This window comes from Moschus berezovskii, chromosome 11 (assembly GCF_049115385.1).
Source record: "Moschus berezovskii isolate FMDL1 chromosome 11, NW_MosBer_1.0, whole genome shotgun sequence".
In the NCBI taxonomy this organism is placed as follows: domain Eukaryota; kingdom Metazoa; phylum Chordata; class Mammalia; order Artiodactyla; family Moschidae; genus Moschus; species Moschus berezovskii.
In genome coordinates, this window is record NC_142470.1 from 11,234,688 (window position 1) to 11,259,803 (window position 25,116).

At 40.5% G+C, this 25,116-nt stretch overlaps 1 protein-coding gene across 3 annotated transcripts in view; it reads left to right on the forward strand.

Annotated features, from left to right (window-relative positions):
- The window catches only part of NR6A1 (nuclear receptor subfamily 6 group A member 1), a 232,995-nt gene that overhangs the window by 169,650 nt on the left and 38,229 nt on the right, over positions 1–25,116 (forward strand). For all 3 annotated transcript variants that reach the window (XM_055399847.2, XM_055399848.2, XM_055399849.2), the window contains one exon: positions 20,440–20,682. In XM_055399847.2, the coding sequence (XP_055255822.1) occupies positions 20,440–20,682 (243 nt within the window). The remainder of the gene's footprint in view (positions 1–20,439; positions 20,683–25,116) is intronic.

A 25,116-nucleotide genomic window follows, 5' to 3' on the forward strand; every position in this document is an offset into this window, starting at 1 on the left:
TGCCATGAAGTGATGGGTCCAGATGCCATGATCTTAGTTTTCTGAATGTTGAGCTTTAAGCCAACTTTTTCACTCTCCTCTTTCACTTTCATCAAGAAACTCTTTAGTTCTTCTTCACTTTCTGCTGTAAGAGTGGTGTCATCTGCATATCTGAGCTTATTGATATCTCTTGGCAATCTTGATTCCAGCTTGTGCTTCCTCCAGCCCAACATTTCTCATGATGTACTCTGCATATAAGTTAAATAAGCAGGGTGACAATATACAGCCTTGACGTACTCCTTTTCCTGTTTGGAACCAGTCTGTTGTTCCATGTCCAGTTCTAACTGTTGCTTCCTGACCTGCATATAGGTTTCTCAAGAGGCAGGTCAGAGGCAGGTCAGGTATTCCCATCTCCAGTGTGTGTGGAGGTACAGAATATTGGGTATAAGGTAGACTCAGAATGTATCAATACAGAGCAGTGGGAATACAACCTATATTTTGAAATAGGGCTTCCCAGGGGGTGTTAGTGGTAAAGAACCTGCCTGCCAATGCAGGAGACATAAAAGACGCAGGTTTGATCCCTGGGATGGGAAGAGCCCTTGGAGGAGGTCATGGCAACCCACTCTAATACTCTTGCCTGGAGAATCCCATGAACAGAGGAGCCTTGCAGGCTTTGAGACCATAGGGTCTCAAGGAGTTGGGACACAACTGAAATGAGTTAGCACGCATACACGCACGTAAATGGAAAGCAACCTTTAAGCCTGTATAAAATACTTAACATTTAAGTGGAAAAAACAGGTTTTGAGGGCAGTTGCTGGGAGAGGAAGAACATTTGGCTGCCAAAACATTACTCAAAACTGGCAGTAAGTTTTATTTGCACTTTGGGGCCTTACATTCTTTAGTTTTTTGACTAGTCATTTCTTGAAGCGTTTTTGCTGTTACACATGTATGGTTGAAAAGTAGAATATTCAAATACTTTTCTATTTTTTAATAAAATTCAGGTCCTGGAATGCAGTTGGTAAAAATGTGGAGAGAGATTGAATGTTTTTTCTGTTTCTCTGTTAGCATTCTGTTCCTTGTGAGCAAAACTTTTTACTTCCATGAAGTAAAAAGTGGATATCAGCAAGTGGATATGATGAGTGTAGCAACCTAACTTTGCTTTTCAAAGGAGCTGATAAGTTATGGATAACTTTTTAAATGTCAGATATATTTAATTTAGGATTTCCCTGGTGGCTCAGACGGTAAAGAGTAAGTTTATTAACTAACTGCTCTACAGCAAATGCATGTTTTGGACCTTTAAAAAGAAAGATAGAAATACCATCCCAGTGGCTGTTTAATCCCTAAACACATATACTTGAGTCTATGCAAATGAGAAGTGTGTAAATGAAAGTCTTGGCACCCAGTAGCTGCTGGTCATGAAGTCTTGGCTGTTGTTACTATTATAAGAATATGTATACATGCACACACTCACAAGTGTGTGAAAAACTCATTCATGGTTTTTAAAGTGTGCCACGAGATAGTTGTGATTGCTGCCAACAAGAAAATCTACCTCCCTCATGTCTTGTATTGACGGGGCAGGAGAAGGGTTTGGTGATGGTGTGCTACAATTAATTTCTTTCCTCGTCTTTAGGTATAGTCCATGCAATTGTTTTAACCATATCACATATTTAAATGGTACTTTAAGAAACTGACCATCACGTTGTTCTGTTAGGATTCTAGGTCCCTTTTGAATGTATGGAAATTAATTCTCCCACAGCACCTCTGCTCTTGTCCTCACACACCTTTGAGTCATATACACTAAAACACTTGCCATAAGGGTTACCAATCTGATACCAAAGAAAAACTACCAACCGTAGAATATGCTTTAGTAGGGAAAGATCATCATATGTCATATGCTGAAAAATATTTGAACTAGTTTCTTAATTCTTTTTTTCCACCAACCAGTAGTCTTACCAAAGGAAGAGAATGATGAATGTCTAGGGAGTCTTGGGGAGTGGTGGAGAAGGAGTGTTAGTTTTATGAAAGTACTGATCCAGGGCCTTAGGGAAGCAGAACCTTGCGGTTCTGATGGCTACATTAGTAAAATCATGTGAGTGTAACTGTGAAAGAATGCTCATGTACATAATTTAAGTTTCATAATTTATGGTCTTAATAATGAGTGCAGAGAGACTCTAGCACTTTTTCTGCACAGTTTTTTGAAAGTAGTTACAAAAGACTTTTTGGTAGTTAGAATGTGAATTTCATAATGCAAAATGTCTGTGTTCTGGCCCTGCATGGTAAATCTGGTCGGAATTCTGGTGAAAGTAGCCTTTTGGTAAGGCAGTGTGGCAACTACGTTTTCACATGTGGTTTTACTTAAAGCATGCTCCTTTGTCTCTCTTTCACCAGGACCTTAGAACTGGGCAGCAACCTTGGTAGCTAAGTACTGAGCTTTGAGCATTGGCATAAGGTTTTTGGGGTGGCTCACCAGTTAGTCAACTATAGTTCTTATAAACTGTGCACTTGGATTTGCAAGTAGAGAAGCTGTGCCATTCATTCAGCTGACATTCACTAGTGGTTTCCTTATGTTTAGTTATTGAGCTGTGTATTTAAGGATACAGAAAAATAAAGATTCTCTCTCTTCTTGGTGGAGCTTACAGTCTAGCAGAGTGAGATAGGTAAGTACAAAAAAAGTGGAAGTGAAAGTCACTCAGTCATGTCCCACTCTTTGTGACCCCACGGGCTATACAGTCCATGGAATTCTCCAGGCCAGAATAGTGGGTAACCATTCCCTTCTCCAAGGGATCTTCCCAACCGAGGGATTGAACCCAGGTCTCCCACATTGTAGGCGGATTCTTAACCAGCTGAGCCACAAGGGAAGCCCAAGGATACTGGAATGGGTAGCCTATCCCTTCTCCACCGGGTCTTCCTGACCTAGGAATCGAACCGGAGTCTCCTGCATTGCAGGCAGATTCTTTGCCAGCTGAGCCACCAGGGAAGCCCAGGTGCAACAAAGTGAGGCACAGTCCCAGCACTCCTGGAAGGCACAGAGGACAGAGTGCTCTTTCCCCGTCCTTTTTGGCCACACCATGCAGCACACGGAACTTTGCCCACCAGGGACCAAACCCATGCTCCTTGCAGTGCAAGTGCTGAGCCTTAACGACTGGACCATCAGGGAAGTCCAAGAGTACTCATTTCTGTTTGGACTACCAGGTTAGACTTCAGCCAGAAAGGCATTATGACAACTTGGTCAGCGTTTGTCAGGCTGGTGAACTGGGAAAGGGGACTCCCAGGCAGAAGGACCAGTGTAAGCAAAAGTATGAGAGTATAAAACTACCTGACAGGGACCCGGGTGATACAAGGCCCACATAATACAGAAATATTGCTTGATTTTAGATGCAAGAGAAACCCTAGAGAGAGCCTTGGTCTGTGAATGGATATCGCTACACTTGATGAGCAGACGAGAACACTCTTCACATTCCCTTCAGTGTTCCTCTTGCAAATATGTTGAAGAGATTAATGTACTTTGCTAGAAAAGGGCATGGGTCCACCCCAGAGCTGGAGGCCTGGACATTACTGCTTCTGAAATTTAGGGAGAGCATGCCATAACCATACTTAAATTTGTTACAACTTGCTAGACACCTCAGAGGGAGAAGCCTTGGTTAAATGGTTCTAATAAGTTATACATTTGTGCTCTGGGGGAATGTTCCAAACAGAAATGGGGTCTGTTGTATTTCTTTAATGAGTAGAAAAAGAGTCTTTAAAAAATTCTTTTACTTTATATTGAAGTATAGTTTATTTTACAGTGTTATATTAGTTTTAGGTATACTGTATGTCAATTATGTCTTAATAAAATTGGGAAAATTATAAAATATAACTAGGAGGGAAAGCTCATATCATCTTAATAGGCGGGAACATCAGGGTGGCTCAGACAAGGCAATAAACAGTCTTTTATTTGGCACCAAGTCCCAATTTACAGGATGTGAATGAGGCAGCTTACCAGCAAAACATGAAAAAAAAAAACTGAAAGATTTGAGTTACTATGTACTCAGAACTATAATGATCAATAATATTAACCCATTATCTTTTGCAGTGATGTAATATATACTGTTATAAAATACATTACAGCCACCCTAAAGGTGACAAACCCAATTTGTACTCATTAAAAACATAGTATACATATCCACTGGTTAAGACTCTACACCATCACTGCCTTGGGCCCAGGTTCAATCCCTGGTCAGGGAACTAAGATCCCACAAGCTGTGCGGCACAGCCAAAAAAAGTATACAAAAGGGAGTAGGGAAAAGAGACCCCTTCTCTTATGTACTCGTCAAGCCACACTAAGTTGTTGTGAGCATCATATTTTCATGTGACCCTTACAGGCAGGAACATGTCCAGAGGAGAAGGCAGATGAGCAGTGTGGTAAGGGCAGTAGAAATCATGTACTGTGTAAGTCAGTTTTGTAAACTAGGGATATTAAACTCTGAAGGCTCAAAACTCTTCTTAGAAATAGGGAGGGAGCAGGCTGGTTCAGGTTGGGCAGTGTCCACAGCTTGATTAAGATGACAATGGTGTTTTTTGTTTGCTTGTCTATTTTGGTTTGGGGGGATGGTTATGTTTGCCTTTTTTTTTCCGGCTGTTCCACACAGCTGGTAGGATCTTCATTTCCCAATCAGGGATTGAACCTGGGCCCCTGCAGTGAAAGCGCCAAATCCTAATCTCTGAACTGCCAGAAAGTTCCCAAGATTAATCTATTTTTATTACAGGGAGCCATATTTAAGCATCAGGAGCCGTAGTAACTACTCCCAACCCTTATGAATCCATGTGGTATAACACCTCTGCTTCACTTCATGTCCGGCCCTCGTCACCACCACTGTCACATAGATGAGCAATGGCAGCTTCTGCTTTTCTCAAACAAGGCCGTCTTTTTGGAATTCACAGTTCAGAGGAAGAGAGGAGTTCTCAAATATTTATTTAGTGAATAAATATCAAGAAATGATTTGAAGCAAGAAGTAATGATAATTGAATAGTGAATCAGGGTCTACTTTATACTTCCCAATTTAAAAATTACTTACCTGCTTAGCGCTATAATGCGTGGATCAGAGTTGTCTATTAATGAAATATCTATCTATCTATGTTTTCCCCCCTCAGAGAAGATGCCTCAGGCTCAGTCTCTTTTTTCCTGAATAAACAAGGAATCCTTAAAGAAAAGTCCCTTTAACAATCCAAATAGGACAAACCTAGCTCTAGCTAGGCTTTTTTCCTCCAAATGGAAAACCTAAATTTGCATGAACATGAAAACTGTTTTCACTGCAAATGGAGACTTGATTCCTAGCTCAAAGATTGCTACATATAAGACACTGGTTGGAACTAGGGACTTTGGTCTAAAATTTCATGTTCTTACCCCCTACCTGTTGAGTGATGGGGTAATATTTCCCTAAATTGTGTTCTGTGGCATTCAGTTAATTGTAATTTGTGAACCATTTCATCTGTTTCCAGGCCTTCCCGCATCTTTTGTTCAGTGACCTAGAAGGATAATTCTCAAACATTCAGTTAATACAAATCTTGTAAATTGCTCACTTGTTTTCGTTCAACTGATGTCACTTTTTAGAAATGTCCTTTTTGAAGCTACATCTGTGGCCTCAGATGGATTTTTGTAGTGGTTTGTGTAGAGGAGGCAGAGTATTTGAGTAGAGGAGAAATCCTATGATTTTTACTTATTTCTGTTTAAATTGTATATTCACAAATTAAATTTTGAGGGTACCTGTTCCCAATTTCATTTTTGCCACACCACCTGAAGCCTGCATTTCAGATAGTGATAACCTATAAAACTGAGTGCAGTCAGTACTTAGTCTGTGCAGCTGATCACAGTCTAGTGAGCAGCTGTACTCTCCATTTCCTAAATCTGGCCTTCATCACAGTCTGAAAAGCAGGTTTTGATAAAAATCAGTTTCCAAATGTAATTTACGTAACGTGAGCCACTGGAATGGGTAAAATGCTCTTCGTGAGGTTGGGGGAGGTATTTGTGTAGCAGCAGGGCTGAGTGGACGCATGAGAGTGAGAGGCATTTTGCTAACAGTGTTCAGTCTGCGTTTAACCATGTTAAGGTAGACCGTGTTGCTAATACGAAGGTATTTAGTGCTCACTCACAGCATGGTAAGAATACATCTAGTTATACAGGTTTTGTTGTGACTCTAGTTGTTTCTTTGGTGGTGTTTTTTTTTTTCTTCTTTTTTAAAGGCAGTGGCAGCACTGAGGCTCAGTTTTTATATGTACCATGCTTCTCTTTCTGTACCCCACCCCCATAGGAGATAGTTAGATGTAATGGGAAGTCTGTCTTTGGAAAAGTAGTAAGGTTGAGATTCAGATCCATCACTGACTGGATATGTGAACTTGGGTAAGTCACTTTTCTTTTCTGACCCAAAACATGTCTATCTTTTTCTTAATAAAAATTAAAATACATACGAAAAATTAAAAAAATTTTTTTTTACATTTCACTTCATTACTTTTTATTTTGAAAATATGTCTGGCTTACAGTCTCCTTTTTTAAAAGGCTTTGTTCTTATGTTTATCTTCTTTAAATGTGTATGAATTTCTCCTAGTTAAAAAAATATGTTGATGTATGGCAGAAACCAGGACAACATCATAAAGCAGTTAGTGAAGTGAAGTTGCTCAGTCGTGTCCAACTCTTTGCGACCCCGTGGACTGTAGCCCACCAGGCTCCTCCGTCCATGGGATTCCCCAGGCAAGAATACTGGAGTGGGTTGATTTCCTTCTCCTGGAGATCTTCCAGACCCAGGGATCAAACCCAGGTCTCCCACATTGCAGGCAGATGCTTTAACCTCTGAGCCACCAGGGAAGCCTGTAAAGCAGTTAACCTCCAGTTAAATAAATTTTATAAAAGAAAAATAAATAAACATCTGCTTAAATCTGTTGCTTCTTCCTGCAAAAGTTTTTTCTATCATTCTCGTGCTTAGTCTCTCAGTTGTGTCTGAGTCTTTGCAACCCCATGGATTGTAGCCTGCCAGGCTCGTCTGTCCAGGGAGATTTTCCAGGCAAGAATACTGAAGTGGGTTGCATGCCCTCCTCCAGGGGATCCTCCCAACCCAGGGATAGAACCCAGGTCTCTGGCATTGACTCCCACATAGACATTTAATTGTTCCAACATTGTTCATTGAAAACTGTATTTTCCTCACAGCTCTGCAGTGCCACTAATAGGTTAAATATCCATATGTTTATGATTATATTGTAGGATTCTCCATTCAATTCCTTTGGTCTGTTTGTCTACTTGGGAGCCAGTAAAACATATCTTAATTACTACAGCTTTAAAATGAATATGGTAGGTTAAGTCATCTTATTTTTCTTAAATACTTGTGCTGTTTTTGTTCTTTTGCATTTCCATGCACATTTTAGAATTTGCTTGTCAGGTTATACACACACAGAGTTGGGATGTTGTTAAGTCACTCAGTCGTGTCAGACTCTTTGCAACCCCATGGACTGCAGTACACCAGGCTTCCCTGTCCTTCCCCGTCTCCTGGAGCTTGCTCAAACTCCTTTCCATTGAGTCGGTGATATGACCCAACCATCTCGTCCTCTGTCATCCCCTTCTCCTCCAGCCTTCAGTCTTTCCCAGCATCAGGGTCTTTTCTAATGAGTCCGTTCTTTGGCCAAAGTATTGGAGCTTCAGCTTGGGATGTTGAATGAAATTTTATTAAATCTGTAGATCGTAATAATAACTATTCCAATCTACTAGCATAGTATACGTCTCCATTTACTGAAATCTTTTTCAATTTATCTTAGAAAATAGTTTATTAAATAAGTATATTAAAATTTTTCTGTAGAGATCTTATGTCTTTATTAGATTTACAGCCTAGGTATTTTATATTTTTTGATGCTATTATAAATGGCATCATTTGAAATTTCATTTCTGTTTGTGACTAGGATAGAAATATAGTTAGTTTTTGTGTATTTCTTGTTTTACTGTGCTGATTAGAGCCTCCAGTACAGTGTTGAATGTAAGTATTGATAATAGACCATCCTTTTCTTAAAATCTCAAAGAAAAGGTTTGTTATTTTTTTTTAAAGCTTTTCACCATTAAGTATGATATTTGGTATAGGTTTCTTCAGATAGGGGCTTCCCAGGTGGCCCAGAGGTAAAGAACCTGCTTGTCAGTGCAGGAGACACAAAACGCAGCTTCTATCCCTGGACTGGGAAGTTCCCCTGGAGGAGGAAATGGCAACCTACTCCAGTGTTCTTGCCTGAAAAATTCCAGTGACAAAGGAGCCTATCTGGCTATAGTCCTTGGAGTCACAGAAGAGTCAGACATGACTTAGCAACTAAACAAACGCAAAGTTGGCTTTACTTTGTAGATCTCTTTATGGATCTGGAACTTGACATTTCTGCCTCTAAAGATTAATCTGTGTCCATAGAGACCCTCACTGAACTCTCAATCAGCCCTTCTCTCTCTATGCCAGAGTGTTGGTTAACATGTGAAGAAATGAGATTTAATATGATAGTTCCTGTTTCCTGCTCTAGAATAATCTCTGATTAAAAATAAATTCTTAAGATTGTTTCTAAATTTTGGAAGACTATAGCAAAGAAAAGCATGTTACCTTTCTTGGTAATAATGCCCATGTGTGGTTAAATTTCCCCTTAATGAATCTTAGAGCCTTGTCATGACGAAGGTCTTGCGTAACTCAGTGAAGCTACAAGCCATGCAATGCAGGGGCACCCAGGATGGATGGGTCGTAGTTAAGAGTTCTGACAAATCATGCTCCACTCGAAGAGGAAATGGCAACTGACTCCAGTATTCTTGTATCAGGAACCCCATAAGCAATATGAAAAGGCAAAAAGATATGACTACTGGAAGATGAGCCCTCCCAGCTTGGAAGGTGTCCAGTATGCTACTGGGGAAGAGTGGAAGACAATTACTAATAGCTCCACAAAGAGTGAGGTGGTTGGGCCAAAGCAGAAATGATGCTCAGTTGTGAATGTGTCTGGTGCTGAAAGTAAACTCTGATCCTATAAATAACAATATTGCATAGGAACTGGGGGATGTTAGATCCATGAATCAAGGTAACTTGCACGTGGTCAAGCAGGAGATGGCAAGATTGAACAGCAACATCTTGGGAATTAGTGAACTAAAATGGACAGGAAGGGGCAAATATAATGAAGATGACCATTATATCTACTCCTCTGGGCAAGAATCCCTTAGAAGAAATGGAGTAGCCCCCATAGTCAACAAAAGAGTCCAAAATGCGATATTTAGGTGCAGCCAAAGAACTTCCCTGGTGGCTTAGACGGTAAAAGCATCTGCTTGCAATTTGGGAGACCCGGGTTTGATCCCTGGGTGGGGAAGATCCCTTGGAGAAGGAAATGGCAACCCACTCCAGTACTCTTGCCTGGATAATTCCATGGATGGAGGAACCATGGGGTTGCAAAGAGTCGGACACAGCTGAGTGACTTCACTTTCACTTTTTAAAGCCAGAAAAACATCAACTCTGCTTCATTGACTGTGCTAAAGCCTTTGACTGTGAATCACAACAAATTATGGAAAATTCTTAAAGAGATGGGAATACCAGACCACCTTAGCTGCCTTCTTAGAAACCTGTATGCAGGTCAATAAATAACAGTTAGAACTGGACATGAAACAACAAACTGATTCCAAATTGGGAAAGGAGTTCGACAAGAAGGTATTGTCACTGCTTGTTTAAACTTATAGGCAGAGTATATCATGAGAAATGCCAGGTTGGATGAATCACAAGCTGGAATCAAGATTGCCAGGAGAAATATAAACAACCTCAGATATGCAGATGATACCAGTCTAATGGCAGAAAGTGAAGAGCAACTAAAGAACCTCTTGATGAGGGTGAAAGGAGAGTGAAAAAGCTGGCTTGAAACTCAGCATTAAAAAAATTAAGATCGTGGCATCCATCCTTTCACTTCATGGCAAATGGAAGGGAAAAAAGTAGAAGCAATGACATTTTTTATTTTCTTGGGCTCTAAAATCACTGCAGATGCTGCCTGCAGCCCTGACAGTACAAGACACATGCTCCTTGGAAGGAAAGCTATGACAAGAATTGATGCTTTCAAATTGTGGTGCTGTAGAAGACTCTTTGAGAGTACCTTGGACAGCACGGAGGTCAAACCAGTCAATTCTGAAGGAAATCAACCTTGAATATTCATTGGAAAGACAGTTTCCAAAACTGAAACTCCAATACTTTGGTAACCTGATAACAGCCAACTCACTGGAAAAGGCTCTGATGCTGGGAGAGATTGAAGGCAAAAGAAGGGGGCAGCAGAGTATGAGATGGTTAGATAGCATCGCTGACTCAGTGGACATGAATTTGAGCGAATTCTGGGAGATAGTAGAGTACAGAGGAGCCTGGTTTGCTGCAGTCAATGGGGTCATAAAGAGTCAGGCACAACTTAGTGACTGAAAGAGTGGTTGCATTTATTTCTCGTGAGTAACCAGCAAGCCTCCTTGAGAACATTTTGCAGGAAAAAAATTTTGGGCCGACCGTCACTGTTTTACATATAGAAGGGTAGGACATAAATTGATTTATCTGCAGATATTTGTTGGTAACTCAATAGTCTTGCTGAAGCTTAGTGAACTATATTGGCTATTTTAAAAGCGAATGAGATTGTTTTGAGGAAAACCTAAGTTAGAGGTTTCTAGCACCAAATGGCAACCCACTCCAGTGTTCGTGCCTGGAGAATCCCAGGGATGGGGGAGCCTGGTGGGCTGCCATCTGTGGGGTCGCACAGAGTCGGACACGACTGAAGTGACTTAGCAGCAGCACCAAAGTGAAGACATTATATACCAATTGTTTCTTCTGCTTATGCCCTCTTCTGCTTTCACTTGTCTAACTGATAGTCATACATTGGAACTTGCCTCCTCTATGAAGTCTGTTATTATCTTACTCTGCCACCAGACTGACTGTCTTCCTTGTTGCTAGTGGAATTTTTTAAGTTAGAAAAAGACAGTCAACAATATTGTCAGTTTGTAAAGCTGGAAAAGACTCTGATGCTGGGAAAGGTTGGGGGCAGGAGGAGAAGGGGATGACCGAGAATGAGATGGCTGGATGGCATCACCGACTCTGTGGACATGAGTTTGAGTGAACTCCGGGAGTTGGTGATGGACAGGGAGGCCTGGCGTGCTGTGATTCATGGGGTCGCAGAGAGTCGGACACAACTGAGCGACTGAACTGAACTGAAAGCTGTTTCATTCTAATACAGACCATGAGGAAGCTAGAGCTCCATGTTATTTATAGGTAATCTGTTAACTCTTTGATTCTCACAACAATTCCTTGAAGAAGGGAATCTGATCCACATTTTACAGAAAAGAAACTGAGACACCTCTGGCAAGGTTTAAGAAGCTTTCCAAAGTCACACAGCTAGCAAGTCACAGACCCTAGATTATTCAAGCCCGAGGATTCTGACTCCTACAGACCAAGTTCTTAATCTCTATGTTTTACTGCCTCTGCTTAGAAGATTTTGTAGAGCTGACAGTTGTCTCTTTCCTTTCCATCTTTGAGTTGAGACTTACCTTGCCATGGGCCTTGAATTCAACTCTACCCCCCCACCCAAAGCTTGATTCCTTGACACCAGGCAGATCTGTTTACCTAATTCCAGACTTCTCAATTAAAGCTTGGAAGTTTCTAAAAACTCTTAGTTTCCACCCTCCTCTCTTCTCGTACTCTTGGCAAAAAGATCAAGAGAGGAAGATTCCAGCAGTTTTTACTTCACTGTTTGATTTTTTCCCTGTATGCATTAATTTTCAGAATAACAAGTTGGTGTCATAGTATCCTCCAGTGGTAACTAATGAGGTTTTCTGTTTTAATATTATTATAAATGAATTGATTTTGATATTTGGAGTGTTTTAATCCATTGCCATCGTCATTATTTTTGATGATAGTCTTCCTTTTAGGCCAGTGGGAGGCTTTTATATTGTTCCCTGTATCCTTTTGACATGACCCCATTGTTAGTCTTGGGTAGTACAAGACTCATCTTTTGTATTGCTGTTGTTCAGTCGCTAAGTCATGTCTGACTCTTTGCAACCCCATGGACTGCACCACGCCAGACTTCCCTGTCCTTCACTATCTCCCAGAATTTGCTCAAACTTATGTCCATTGAATCAGTGATGCCATCCAACCATCTCATCTTCTATCGCCTGATTCTCCACCTGCCTTCAAGCTTTCCCAGCTGCAGGGTCTTTTCCAGTGAGTCGACCCTTGGTATCAGGTGGCCAGAATATTGGAGAATGTCAGCTTCAGCATCAGTCCTTCCAGTGAATATTCAGGGTTGATTTCCTTTAGGTTTGATTTTTTTGCTGTCCGAGGGACTCTTCAGAGTCTTCTCTATCACCGTAATTCAAATAATCAGTTCTTTGGCACTTAGCATTCTTTATAGTCCAGCTCTCACATCTGTACCTGACTACTGGAAAAACCATAGCTTTGACTGTATGGACCTTTCTTGGCAAAGTAATGTCTCTGCTTTTGATTATGCTGTCTAGGTTTGTCATAACTTTTCTTCCAAGGAGCAAGTGTCTTTTAAACTCATGGCCACAGTCACTGTCTGCAATTATTTTGGAGCCCAAGAAAATGAACTCTGTCACTGTTTTCACATTTTCCCCATCTATTTGCCATGAATGATGGGACTGGATACCATGATCTTAGTTTTTTCACTCTCCTCTTTTACCTTCACCAAGAGGCTCTTCAGTTCCTCTTCGCTTTCTGCCATAAGGGTGGTGTCATCTGCATATCTGAGGTTATTGATATTTCCCCCGGCAATCTTGATTCCAGCATGTGCTTCATCCAGCCTGGAATTTCTCATGACATACTCTGCATTTAAGTTAAATAAGCAAGGTGACAATATACAGCCTTGATGTACTCCTTTCCCAATTTTGAACCAGTCCATTGTTCCCTGTCTGATTCTGTTGCTTCTTGACCTGCATACAGGTTTCTCAGGAGACAGGTAAGGTGGTCTGGTACTACCATCTCTGTAAGAATTTTCCACCATTTGTTGTGATCCACAGTCAAAGGCTTTAGCATAGTTATTGAAGCAGAAGTAGATGTTTATCTGGAATTCCCTCGATTTTTCTGTGATCCAGCAAATGTTTGCAATTTTGATTTCTGGTTCCTCTGCCTTTTCTAAATCCAGCTTGAACATCTGGAAGTTCTTGGTTCATGTACTGCTGAAGCCTAGCTTGAAGGATCTGGGCATTACCAGGCTAGCATGTGAAATGAGCTCAATTGTATGATAGTTTGAACATTCTTTGGCATTGCCCTTCTTTAGGATTGGAATAAGAACTGACTTTTTCCAGTCCTGTGGCCACTGCTGAGTTTTCCAAATTTGTTGGCATATTGAGTGCAACGCTTTAACAGCATCTTCTTAGGATTTGAAGTAACTCAGGTGAAATTCCATCACCTTCACTAACTTTGTATAGTAGTGCTTCCTAAGGCCCACTAGACTTCACATTCCAAGATGTCTGGCTCTAGGTGAGTGACCTCACCATTGTGGTTATCTGGGTCATGAGGATCTTTTTTGTGTAGTTTTTCTGTGTATTCTTGCTCCCTCTTTTTCTCCCCCCCCCTTTTTTGCCACCTTTTTAAAATTTCTGCTTCAGTTAGGTCCTTGCCATTTCTGTCCTTTATTGTGCCCATCTTTGCATGAAATGTTTCCTTGGTATCTCTTAATTTTCTTGAGATATCTGGTCTTTCCCATTTTATTGTTTTCCTCTATTTCTTTGCATTATTCACTTAAGGCTTTCTTATCTCTCCTTGCTCCTGTCTGGCACTCTAAATTCAGCTGGATGTATCTTTCCCTTTATCCTTTTCCTTTCACTTTTGTCAGCTAATCGTAAGGTCTGCTCATGCCACTCCAGTATTTTTGCCTTGAGAACCCCATGAACAGTATGAAAGGCATCTTTTATGTATTCTGCCTCAAACCTGAAATCAGCTGTTTTTCTTAGGAGTCCTGGCTCCTGTTCATATGAAGTGGTATTTATAGAGTACACAATCTGAGCTCTTCTACCTTCTAGTATTCCTGATCAAGGCAAACATTCCATTTCCCTATAAGTTAATAAGAGTCTTCTCTATCCTACACTATTATTTAACCCATTGCTCTTTGTGTAGATAGCAAACTGCCTTGTCAGAGTTTCAAATACCTATCATATTTTAAACCCTCAGATTTTCATCAACAACTCTGTCTCTTATCTTACTGAGCACTACAGTTACCAAGCACCAAACTCTTTCTTCAGTGCTGTTGTTTTTTTGCTTTTATTTATTTATTAATTGAAGTATAGTTGATTTCCAATATTAGTTTCACATATAAAACAGAGTGAGTGATTCAATATTTTTGTAGATTATACTCCATTTAAAATTACTGTAAAATACTGGTTATGTTGCCATAGTCTCCATTTTGAAGTGCTTATTTGCTGATTTTCTTCCCATTGTATTTCCAGGTAGACTAACACAGGTTAAGAACATTGAATTAATAGGTTAAGAGTGCTAAATGTTTGTGAACCATCTGCTTTATGGTAGCTCACTAGTGAAAGAATACTGTAGATGTAATGAATCTGAAATTTCAATGAGGCATCTAACAGTCATTCATGGTATCATTATGTATAAGATAGAGAAATGCAGGCCAGACTAGGGTGTCTGGCCAATTAACAGACAAAACTAGTTGAACAACTGTTTCCAGTTGGTTAATTTGCTTAAGTCACGTTGAGAAGAGGCTCCAACAACTTGCCTGAGGCCACTTTCTGTTGAATATTGTTTTAAAGTTAAGCATGAATATTATCTAGTATTAACCATACAAGGTAAAAAAGAGGAGGGTAAAATAACTAATATACCAGATCCCCAGAGTTCCAGACATCAGAATGATATATGGAATTTCTTATATAAAGATAAAATTGATCAAAGACAAATGAAAAGTCCAACTCTTGGGTTCAAGAAATCCTACTTTTCTCAGGAAAAGACTATGAAAGACATATATTAATGGTATACTTGATAAATACTTCAGGATTTAGATGTCTGTAAATCAGATGTGAGTCTAGTCAAGGCTATGGTTTTTCCCGTGGTCATGTATGGATGTGAGAGTTGGACTGTGAAGAAAGCTGATCACCGAAGAATTGATGCTTTTGAACTGTGGTGTTGGAGAAGACTCTTGAGAGTCCCTTGGACTGCAAGGAGATCCACCCAGTCCATTCTAAAGGAGATCAATCCTGGGTGTTCATTGGAAGGACTGATGCTAAAGCTGAAACTCCAATACTTTGGCCACCTCATGCGACGAGCTGACTCACTGGAAAAGACTCTGATGCTAGGAAAAGTTGGGGGCAGGAGGAGACGAGGACGACAGAGAATGAGATGGCTGGATGGCATCACCGACTCTGTGGACATGAGTTTGAGTGAACTCCGGGAGTTGGTGATGGACAGGGAGGCCTGGCATGCTGAGATTCATGGGGTTGCAGAGAGTCGGACACGACTGAGTGACTGAACTGAACTGAACTGAAACCAGATGTGAATTAAGTATAGGGGGCTTGGAAATACAGCAGTCTCAGAATCAGAAGTTTTTGAATTCTGATTTCAGTTTCACTCCTGGCTATTATAACCAATTAAATTTCCTTACCTCTTTAAGCTGGGCTGCCCTTGTGGCTCAGCTGGTAAAGAATCCGCCTGCAATGAAGGAGACCTGTGTTCGGCCCTTGGTTGGAAAGATCCCCTGGAGAAGAAAAAGGCTACCCACTCCTGTATTCTGACCTGGAGAATTCCATGGACTGTATAGTCCATGGGGTTGCCAAGAGTTGGACACGACTGAATGACTTATCATTCACTCACTCACTCACTCACCTCTTCAAGCTTCATTTTTCCCATTATAGAATGTGTATCATTTTATAGTGTTATCAATAATTTTAAAATCCTATGTGTTTACTGGTGTTTGCTGTTAGCTGCAAATATATAAGACTAATTGAGCCTTAAATTAAGGAGAACAAACCATTCAGTTCTGGTTACTTGGTTTTATGAGAAATTTTGATACTGTATGATTAAGAATAAGAAATAGAAGAATTCACAGTTAGGAACTCAGTTTATCTTTAAATGAATGATTGGTTTATGAACTAGGCTAGGTTATGCATATATTTTTTGCCCGCAAGCACATGACTCAAGGCAATGAAGAAGGCTTCAGGTTAACAGACTTTGGCTCAATGTAAAGTAAAACTTTTGAACCATTAAAACTAAAATGGAATGAATGGAATGAAGTACCTTATGAGCCACTGGAGTTGTGCAAATAGGGTATGGGGTAACTAACCCCTTGTCTAGGAATATCATAGAGGGAATTCATGCCTCAGGTCAACTTTTTCAAGACAACTTGACAGGCCCCTTCTAACTCCAAGATTCCTGGTTATATGAGGATAATGATACCTTTCACAGTCATTGTGATGAATAAATAGTACATGTCAAAACTTCTTGAACATTGCATGGTACATGACCGATTTTTTTTTTTTTTTTGCCATATCTGCAAGATAAAAATAATCCTTGCCCTGGTCTTGGTACAGGTGAGATAAGGAATGTAAACATGCTTTAAATACCCTTCAAGTCCTTTATAAGAATAGGAGTTGCAAAAACTTATCTGACATCTGGCCAAGAACCATTTAAGGACATTTTGCTTATGTTTGTTCATTTACAAAGTAAGACATTGGCTTTTTAGCTTTTGTGTGTTTGTTTTTCAAGAGGAGAAGGGTCTGACTTACTTGCATAGACTGAATAAATTTGACTTGCTTTCGCCACAGAGTATGTTAGTTAGGTGCATAGACTTTGGGGGTCCCAGCCCTAGCTCCCTTTCTTACTGACTGGGTGACTGTTGAAAAGTGCTATCACCTCATGAGCTTCATGAGTTTCTTCACCTAAAGTAGGGTACCTCATTTAGGTTTGTGGTGGTGATTCAGCACAATAACATGTGTTACGTGCTTGGCTGAGAGCCTACACCCAAGTGCTCAGTTAACAATAGCTTCTTCTGTTATTGCCCGCTTCCCTGGTGGCTCAGACCATAAAGAATCTGCCCGCAGTGCTGGAGACCCAGGTTCAGTCTCTTTGTTGGGAAAATCCCCTGGAGAAGGAAATGGCTATGCACTCCAATATTCTTGCCTGGAGAATTCCATGGACCTGGTGAGCCATAGTCCATGAGCTTGCAAAGAGTCAGACAGGAGTTTCCCTACATGCTATGAGAGAATTTTGCCAGATGCTTATTTGAAGGGCTATGAGTTTGGTTGGAAGAGGGCCTTTCCCTTTTATGTTTGAGAAGCTTCCGTCTGAGTTGGTTTCCTAGTCTGTGGCATAGACAAGGGTTTATAGAAGCAAAACATGGCAATAAGAATAGCTGTGGCCAGAGAAAGCAGTCAGAGGACTCCAAGAGAATCTAGTCTCTTTGCCCCCATCAGTGGAGAAGTATCTCCCTCTAGTCTTTGATGTCAGTGTGGCCTTTTTAACACTTATGAAAAGAACAAGCATGTTACAAGACATGAGCAGATTCTTAAAAGGTCTGTATTTGATTGTTCTGGGGGCCTTTGCCCCTGGATCCATCCAGATGCTGCACAGAATGCCTGCAAGTGCTTTGTGAAGACGTTATTGATCTCCAGTCCGGAGACTGGCAGATTAAGCTCAGCCACTTCCAAAATGGACTAGTTACTTAACTTTTTTTGAGATCTCTAAATGTATTCATTTACAAAATAGTGATAACAATTGTACTCACCTTTGGGATTATGAGAATTACATGACACAACACAAAGAAAGCACACTGCCTAGTTGTAGGTGTTCAGTGAAATCATATCCATGAGGTGTAGTTCTTGTCGATATTGATCAGCTATGACCATTTTAAAGTCTGTTCTCGCAGATCAGTTATGACCATTTTAAAGTCTGTTCTCGCAGAGTTCTTGTATATATTTTAATGTATGCATATAATAGAATATTGACAACTTTAAAATTAGAAAATTTAGATTCTCTTTAGCCAGTCACGATTCTCTGACAGTATTCCATGGCCTGTTTCTCAGTCCCTTCAGCAGCTCAAGCCCAGCACTCTTAAGAGGTTTTATCTCACACATAGTGCTGTTGTCACGCCATTCATTGGCCTCTTTGTCCTTGCCTGGTTTCGTTTTTTAATTTGCTGTTGTAACTTTGCTCTAATGTTTTCCTTGAGCTTCCTTTGCATTTTTAAAAGGAAAAGAAAAGGAGTGCTTATTATACCAGGGCTACTGTATAGGAAATCTTAGCCAAGTTTCTTTTAGCTGCAAATAACATAAACACATTTAAGTTAGCTTAAGGAAGGATTGTGTTATAGAAACTGATATTCCCATGTTTATCAATTTGACCAAAGTTAGGAAGTGAATACAGGCCTCAGAAAGACTTAGAAAGGTCTATAACTAGGAACTGTTCAAAAAACCTAGGCAATTCCCCTTTTTGTATGTCTTTCCCTATTTTCCTATAGCTGTGTGGTCTCGTATGTCTTTTCTCTGCATACCTGCTATTTGCTGTGTGACTCTGAGCAAGAATTTTAATAGGTCTCTGTCCTTGTATGAAGAAAAAATGTATTAGTTTCATATGTTGCTGTTAAAAATTACCAGAAACTGGGTGGCTTAAAATGACAAAATTCATTCTTTCACAATTCTAGAAGCCAGAAATTCGGAGTCAGTAAGCTGAAATGAAGGTGTGGGCAGAGCCACACTTTCTTTAGAGGCTCTGAGGGAAAATCCATTCTTTGCCTCTTTGAGCTTGCAGTGGCTGCTGGTTAGTCCTTGGCTTGTGGCCAGTGTTTCCCTCTGTCTTCACATCACCTTCCCCTGTACACATGTGTGTGCTCCTGCATGTGCACATCCTCTGCTGTCTATATCAAGTCTCCCTCTAGTCTCTTATAAAAACATATGTGATTACGCATAGAGAACAGACGTGGTTGGAGGGTAGGGGAAGAATGGATTGGGTATTTGAGATTAGCAGATGCAAACTATTACATATAGAATGGGTAAACAACAAGGTCCTACTGTATAACACAAGGAACTATGTTCAATATCCTGTGACATCACAATAGAAAAGAATGTGAAAAAGAATGTACATCTGTATAACTGAATCACTTTGCTGTACAGCAGAAATTAACACAAAATTGATCAACTATACTTCAATAAAATAAATTTTTAAAAAACCATGTGGGGACTTCCCAGTGGTGCAGTGGTTAAGACTCTGTCTGTACTTTCAGTGCAAGGGATGTGGGTTTGATCCCTGCTTGGGGAATGAAAATTCCACATGCCATGTTATGCGGGAAAAAACAAAAAAAGTAATTGCAAGTAGGGCCTACTTTTATAATCTGCCCTTAATGTGATCATATCTCCTAAGACTCTTTTTTTTCTTATAACATTTACAGGTTCCAGGTATTAGGACCTGATATCTTTGAATGGCCTTTATCTAACCTGGAAATGGGGATCATAAAAGCATATCTCAAATTTGGCAAATAATAAAGGCTGTATAAATGCTAACTTCCTTCCTTCGCTATATCCTGTCTATATATACCATTATGCCCTTCTTTAACATTGCCTTCACATACTTTTCTGGAATGTTACTATCACTTTAAGTGTGAACCTGTTTGGATGATAATGATAATGAAAATAATAGCTATCATTTATTAACTGTCTGTGGTAGCCCAGGCACCATATACTGTGCTTGAGTATTTTATATAATATAAACTCGATATATATAAATATATGCTTGAGTATTTTATAAAAATGCACGGTGTTTTATAAAATAATTGCTTGAGTATTTTATCTATGTTATATAGATGACAGTAAAATCCCCATTTTACAGATAAGAGAAACTCAGCTCAGAGAGGTGAAGTAACTTAATTTGCCCAAGTTCACCCACCTGCTAAGTGCCGGAACTAGGGTACAGCTAAGGATCTTTAATTTTGAGGGCTGTGTCCTTATACCTTGCTTGTTATGAGTGCGGTTCAAATCTCTGGTCTTCTGCCTTGGCCTCTGATCAGAACCTTTCCAGGAGGTTTCTTTTTTTCTGTTTTTGTTTTAATTGAGGTATAGTTGAGCATGGAAGTTTCTTCACTGGTTAATAATTATAACTATCATTTATTGGGTGTATACCATATGCTGGATACTTACATACATGATAAGTAATCCTTATCACCTTCCTACAGGGTGGAAGTGGTCGGCTATCGCTAAAGAAAGTAAGGGAGAGGGAGAAGCCTTCCACATTTCAGATTTGGATTCTCTAAGTGATGATGAAACTCACAGAACATGAGTTGTTTTTTTAGTTAGGCCTTGTTTGTGGAATCTACAGGTAGATGAAGGAGTTTCTTCCTACAGCAAGATGCCACCTCTGCCAGTTAGCCTGGAGAAGGTTATGTTCAGGATCTATCCAGGGTTGCTTCTTTTAGAACTGCAGGTTTAAAACCATCATTTCCACTATGTTCTAACTTTGATGTGTTCAGTTTCTGTTCCAGATGATCGCGCTGAACAACGAACCTGTCTCATTTGTGGGGACCGCGCCACAGGCTTACACTATGGAATCATCTCCTGTGAGGGCTGCAAAGGGTTTTTCAAGCGGAGCATTTGCAACAAGCGGGTATACCGGTGCAGTCGTGACAAGAACTGTGTCATGTCTCGGAAGCAGAGGAACAGGTGCCAGTACTGCCGCCTGCTCAAATGCCTCCAGATGGGGATGAACCGGAAGGGTGAGTGGTGCTTGCAGCTCTACTGCCAACCCTTCACCCATCACTTTATCTTCAGTGTCAGCTATTAAGCCTTGGAGTTAGACATTTCCTACACCTACACTATATACCAGGCCTTGTACTGTGTGTGTACTCATAAGCCAAAAATGAATCTGCCTACAGGGATCTCCCAGATTAGGTGGGTAAAAGACTGATGAGACATTAAGGATCCTATGAAAAGGAATGCACAGGCTCCATGTGGCAAGACCCCCAATCAACAATCAGGCATTAATAACTAGGATTAGTATACTCCACTAGTTTTTTCAGGGCATAATGAAAAGAAGTAGGAATTTTATATGAAAAGACAAGAAGGCTGTAGGTCCCCTGAATGTGTTATCATCCTGTTTGGTAGAATCATGGCATTCTCAGGTTAGACATGCCCAGAAATTTGCATCCAAGTTGGTGAAGAATTGCGGATTTATTGGCAAGTTTTCTAAGAGCCATTAGCCTAAAATGACACAAATAAACCAATATTCTAAGGGAGTTAGCCCGGAGGGCAGCTTTGAAGAATGAATTGGGCTGATGAAAGCAGAAAAACCACCTTGAGAGTTTTTAGAAGTGTCCAGAAGAAAGGGAAGTGGAAAGTAATGGCACAGATGGGGAGATGTGGGAGAAGCTCACCTTGTAGGAGTTGGTGACATACTGAGTATTGGGCCTTACCAGAAATTGAAACTGAAGATTCAAATTAATAGTAAATTAATTAGTAAAGAGTGGGGCAAAATGTTGACCTTCGTAGGTGCTGAATTTGAAGTACCTGAGAAGGACACCCATAGACGTCCACTAAGGAAGTTGGATATATAAATTGGATTGGAACTGAGGTGAGAAGCCTTGCCTACAAGTAGAAGTTTGTGGAGCTGTTGGCATAGAGGTAGTAAAGTTTTGTTAGTGGGTAGAAATCACCTTGAGGAGAACTTGGATACAGAAGAGAGAGCCAGTGTCAGAACTCTAGGAGTATTCTCGTGGAGGGTGGAGAGTGGTGCAGTGTAGTTCAGTAAAAGAGCCCAGACTCAGGAGGTTGGTGACAGACTAGATCTGTGACCTTGGACAGTTTGTTTTATGTCTCTAATGCTCAATAATCTTTATGTTTATAATGATATGATAATACTTTCAAAGCTCTCTAGAGGGTTAAATATGACAGTGTATATAAAATACTCAGCAAGGTATTAGGAGCTCATAGTAGTAGTATGGGGTTGGGATTAGTCAAATTTAATGAACTGTTCAGCTTTTGCTTTTGTACATACACTCTCATATCCTTTGGAGTGGTTTTTTAAATTGTATAGGTTTTTAAAATTCTAAACTTGCCTATTACGAAGGAAGGTGAGAGGTGCGGGCTTCCCAGATGGCTCAGTGGTGAAGAATTCACTGGCTAATGCAGGAAACTCTGATCCATGGGGTCTTTCCTCTACCTGAAAACCCTCTCCCTTCCCCACTGTCAGTTTACTCCTATAGAAATCCCCCAATACCAAATAAGTAATGTCTTAAAGAGAGAGTCTGGTCATTCATCTGTCTCATATTTATCTAATTTGGTTTTGGTCTCCAGTTTTCTCATCTTCCTTTGTTGTTCTCATTGAGAAAAAGAGTGGGACTGTTAGTCGCTCAGTCATGTCTGACTCTTTGCAACCCCATGGACTGTAGCCCGCCAGGCTCCTCTGGATTTCCCAGGCAAGAATACTGGGGTGGGTTGCCATACCCTTCTCCAGGGGATCTTCCTGACCTAGGGATTGAACCTGATTCTCCTGCATTGCAGGCAGATTCTTTATCATCTGAGCCACCAGGGAAACCATGCCTTCATTGAGTTTTATCAAAGCATGTTTATGGGTTGCCTTCTTGACTGTTCTCTGATGAAACATCCTGCTTATTCAGCGTGTTAAGATTCTGAGGCTTCCAGCCAAATTTGCCTGTTCCAGAGAAGAAGAAGCTTACCCACAGAAGTCTAACCATATCTAGGAGAAAATGACACAGGAGGTGTGAGGGATGTAAAGCTGCCTTCCTAGGTTTATTTGCATGCCAAGCAGGCAGGCTCAGTTGCACACTGAAGGCTTTGTCTCAGAGAGAAACCCTGCCACCTACTGGTGGATGCTGAGAAAGCAGAATTAAAATCGCAGCTGCCTTTGGAGTATTTTGGGGGCAATAGAACTATGGTGTTTGACACATAATTTTATGTATCTTGTCAAAACCTATAGAACTGAACACAGCAAAAGAAGTGAATTTTACTGTATATAATTTTTTTGAGTAACTGTTATTGAAGGGGGAGGAGATAAACTGTAGCCAATGGCAAATGAATCTAACTAATAATAAAAATAAATCACTTAGACTCATTGAAGAGAATGAAGAAGAAAAGAGCTAGCCTTGGAAAATAGCATTTTGACTGTATACTATTAAAACTAAAGACAAAAAGAACTGTATACAAAAAAGCACTCTTGATTTTTAAATTTGATTCTCTCAAGATTATGGTTTAGGAATTCTTTCACTGCTTTGTATACTAGGGTTGAACACATAAGTAAATATATTGTTGATAATGAGAGTTGAGTTTCTCACAACAGGGAAAGAAGTTATAAATCAAGAAAGAATGAAACCTCTGATGCTAGATTAGACTCAGAGGTTGTTGTAACGTGGATTCATGTTTCAGTTCAGTTCAGTCGCTCAGTCGTGTCCGACTCTCCGCAACCCCATGAATCACAGCACGCCAGGCCTCCCTGTCCATCACCAACTCCCAGAGTACACTCAAACTCATGTCCACAGAGTCAGTGATGCCATCCAGCCATCTCATTCTCCGTCGTCCCCTTCTCCTCCTGCCCCCAACCTTTCCCAGCATCAGAGTCTTTTCCAGTGAGTCAACTCGTCGCATGAGGTGGCCAAAGTATTGGAGTTTCAGCTTTAGCATCAGTCCCTCCAATGAACATCCAGGACTGATCTCCTTTAGAATAGACTGGTTGGATCTCCTTGCAGTATAAGGGACTCTCAAGAGTCTTCTCCAACACCACAGTTCAAAAGCATCGATTCTTCTGCGATCAGCTTTCTTCACAGTCCAACTCTCACATCCATACATGACCACGGGAAAAACCATTGCCTTGACTAGACGGACCTTGGTTGGCAAAGTAATGTCTCTGCTTTTTAATATACTATCAAGGTTGGTCATGACTTTCCTTCCAAGGAGCAAGCGTCTTTTAATTTCCTGGCTGCAATCAGCATCCACAGTGATTTTGGAGCCCAAAAAAATAAAGTCTGACACTGTTTCCACTGTTTTTCCATCTATTTCCCATGAAGTGATGGGACCAGATGCCATGATCTTTGTTTTCTGCATGTTGAGCTTCAAGCCAAACTTTTCACTCTCCTCTTTCACTTTCATCAAGAGGCTTTTGAGTTCCTTTTCACTTTCTGCCATAAGGGTAGTGTCATCTGCATATCTGAGGTTATTGATATTTCTCCCAGCAATCTTGATTCCAGCTTGTGCTTCTTCCAGCCCAGCGTTCCTCATGATATACTCTGCATATAAGTTAAATAAGCAAGGTGACAATATACAACCTTGACGTACACCTTTTCCTATTTGGAACCAGTCTGTAGTTCCATGTCCAGTTCTAACTGTTGCTTCCTGACCTGCATACAGGTTTCTCAAGAGGCAGGTCAGGTGGTCTGGGATTCCCATCTCTTTCAGAATGTTCCACAGTTTATTGTGATCCACACAGTCAAAGGCTTTGGCATAGTCAATGAAGCAGAAATAGATGTTTTTCTGGAACTCTCTTGCTTTCTCCATGATCCAGTGGATGTTGGCAATTTGATCTCTGGTGCCTCTGCCTTTTCTAAAACCTGCTTGAACATCTGGGAGTTCACGGTTTACATACTGCTGAAGCCTGGCTTGGAGAATTTTGAGCATGACTTTACTAGCGTGTGAGATGAGTGCAATTGTGCGGTAGTTTGAGCATTCTTTGGCATTGCCTTTCTTTGGGATTGGAATGAAGACTGACCTCTTCCAGTCCTGTGGCCACTGCTGAGTTTTCCAAATCTGTTGGCATATTGAGTGCAGCACTTTCACAGCATCATCTTTCAAGACTTGAAATAGCTCAACTGGAATTCTATCACCTCCACTAGCTTTGTTAGTAGTGATGCTTTCTAAGGCCCACTTGACTTCACATTCCAAGATGTCTGGCTCTAGGTCAGTGATCACGTTATCGTGACTATCTTGCTCGTGAAGATCTTTTTTGTACAGTTCTTCTGTGTATTCCTGCCACCTCTTCTTAATATCTTCTGCTTCTGTTAGGTCCATACCATTTCTGTCCTTTATTGAGCCCATCTTTGCATGAAATGTTCCCTTGGAATCTCTTATTTTCTTGAAGAGATCTCTTGTTTTTCCTATTCTGTTGTTTTCCTCTATTTCTTTGCATTGATCACTGAGGAAGG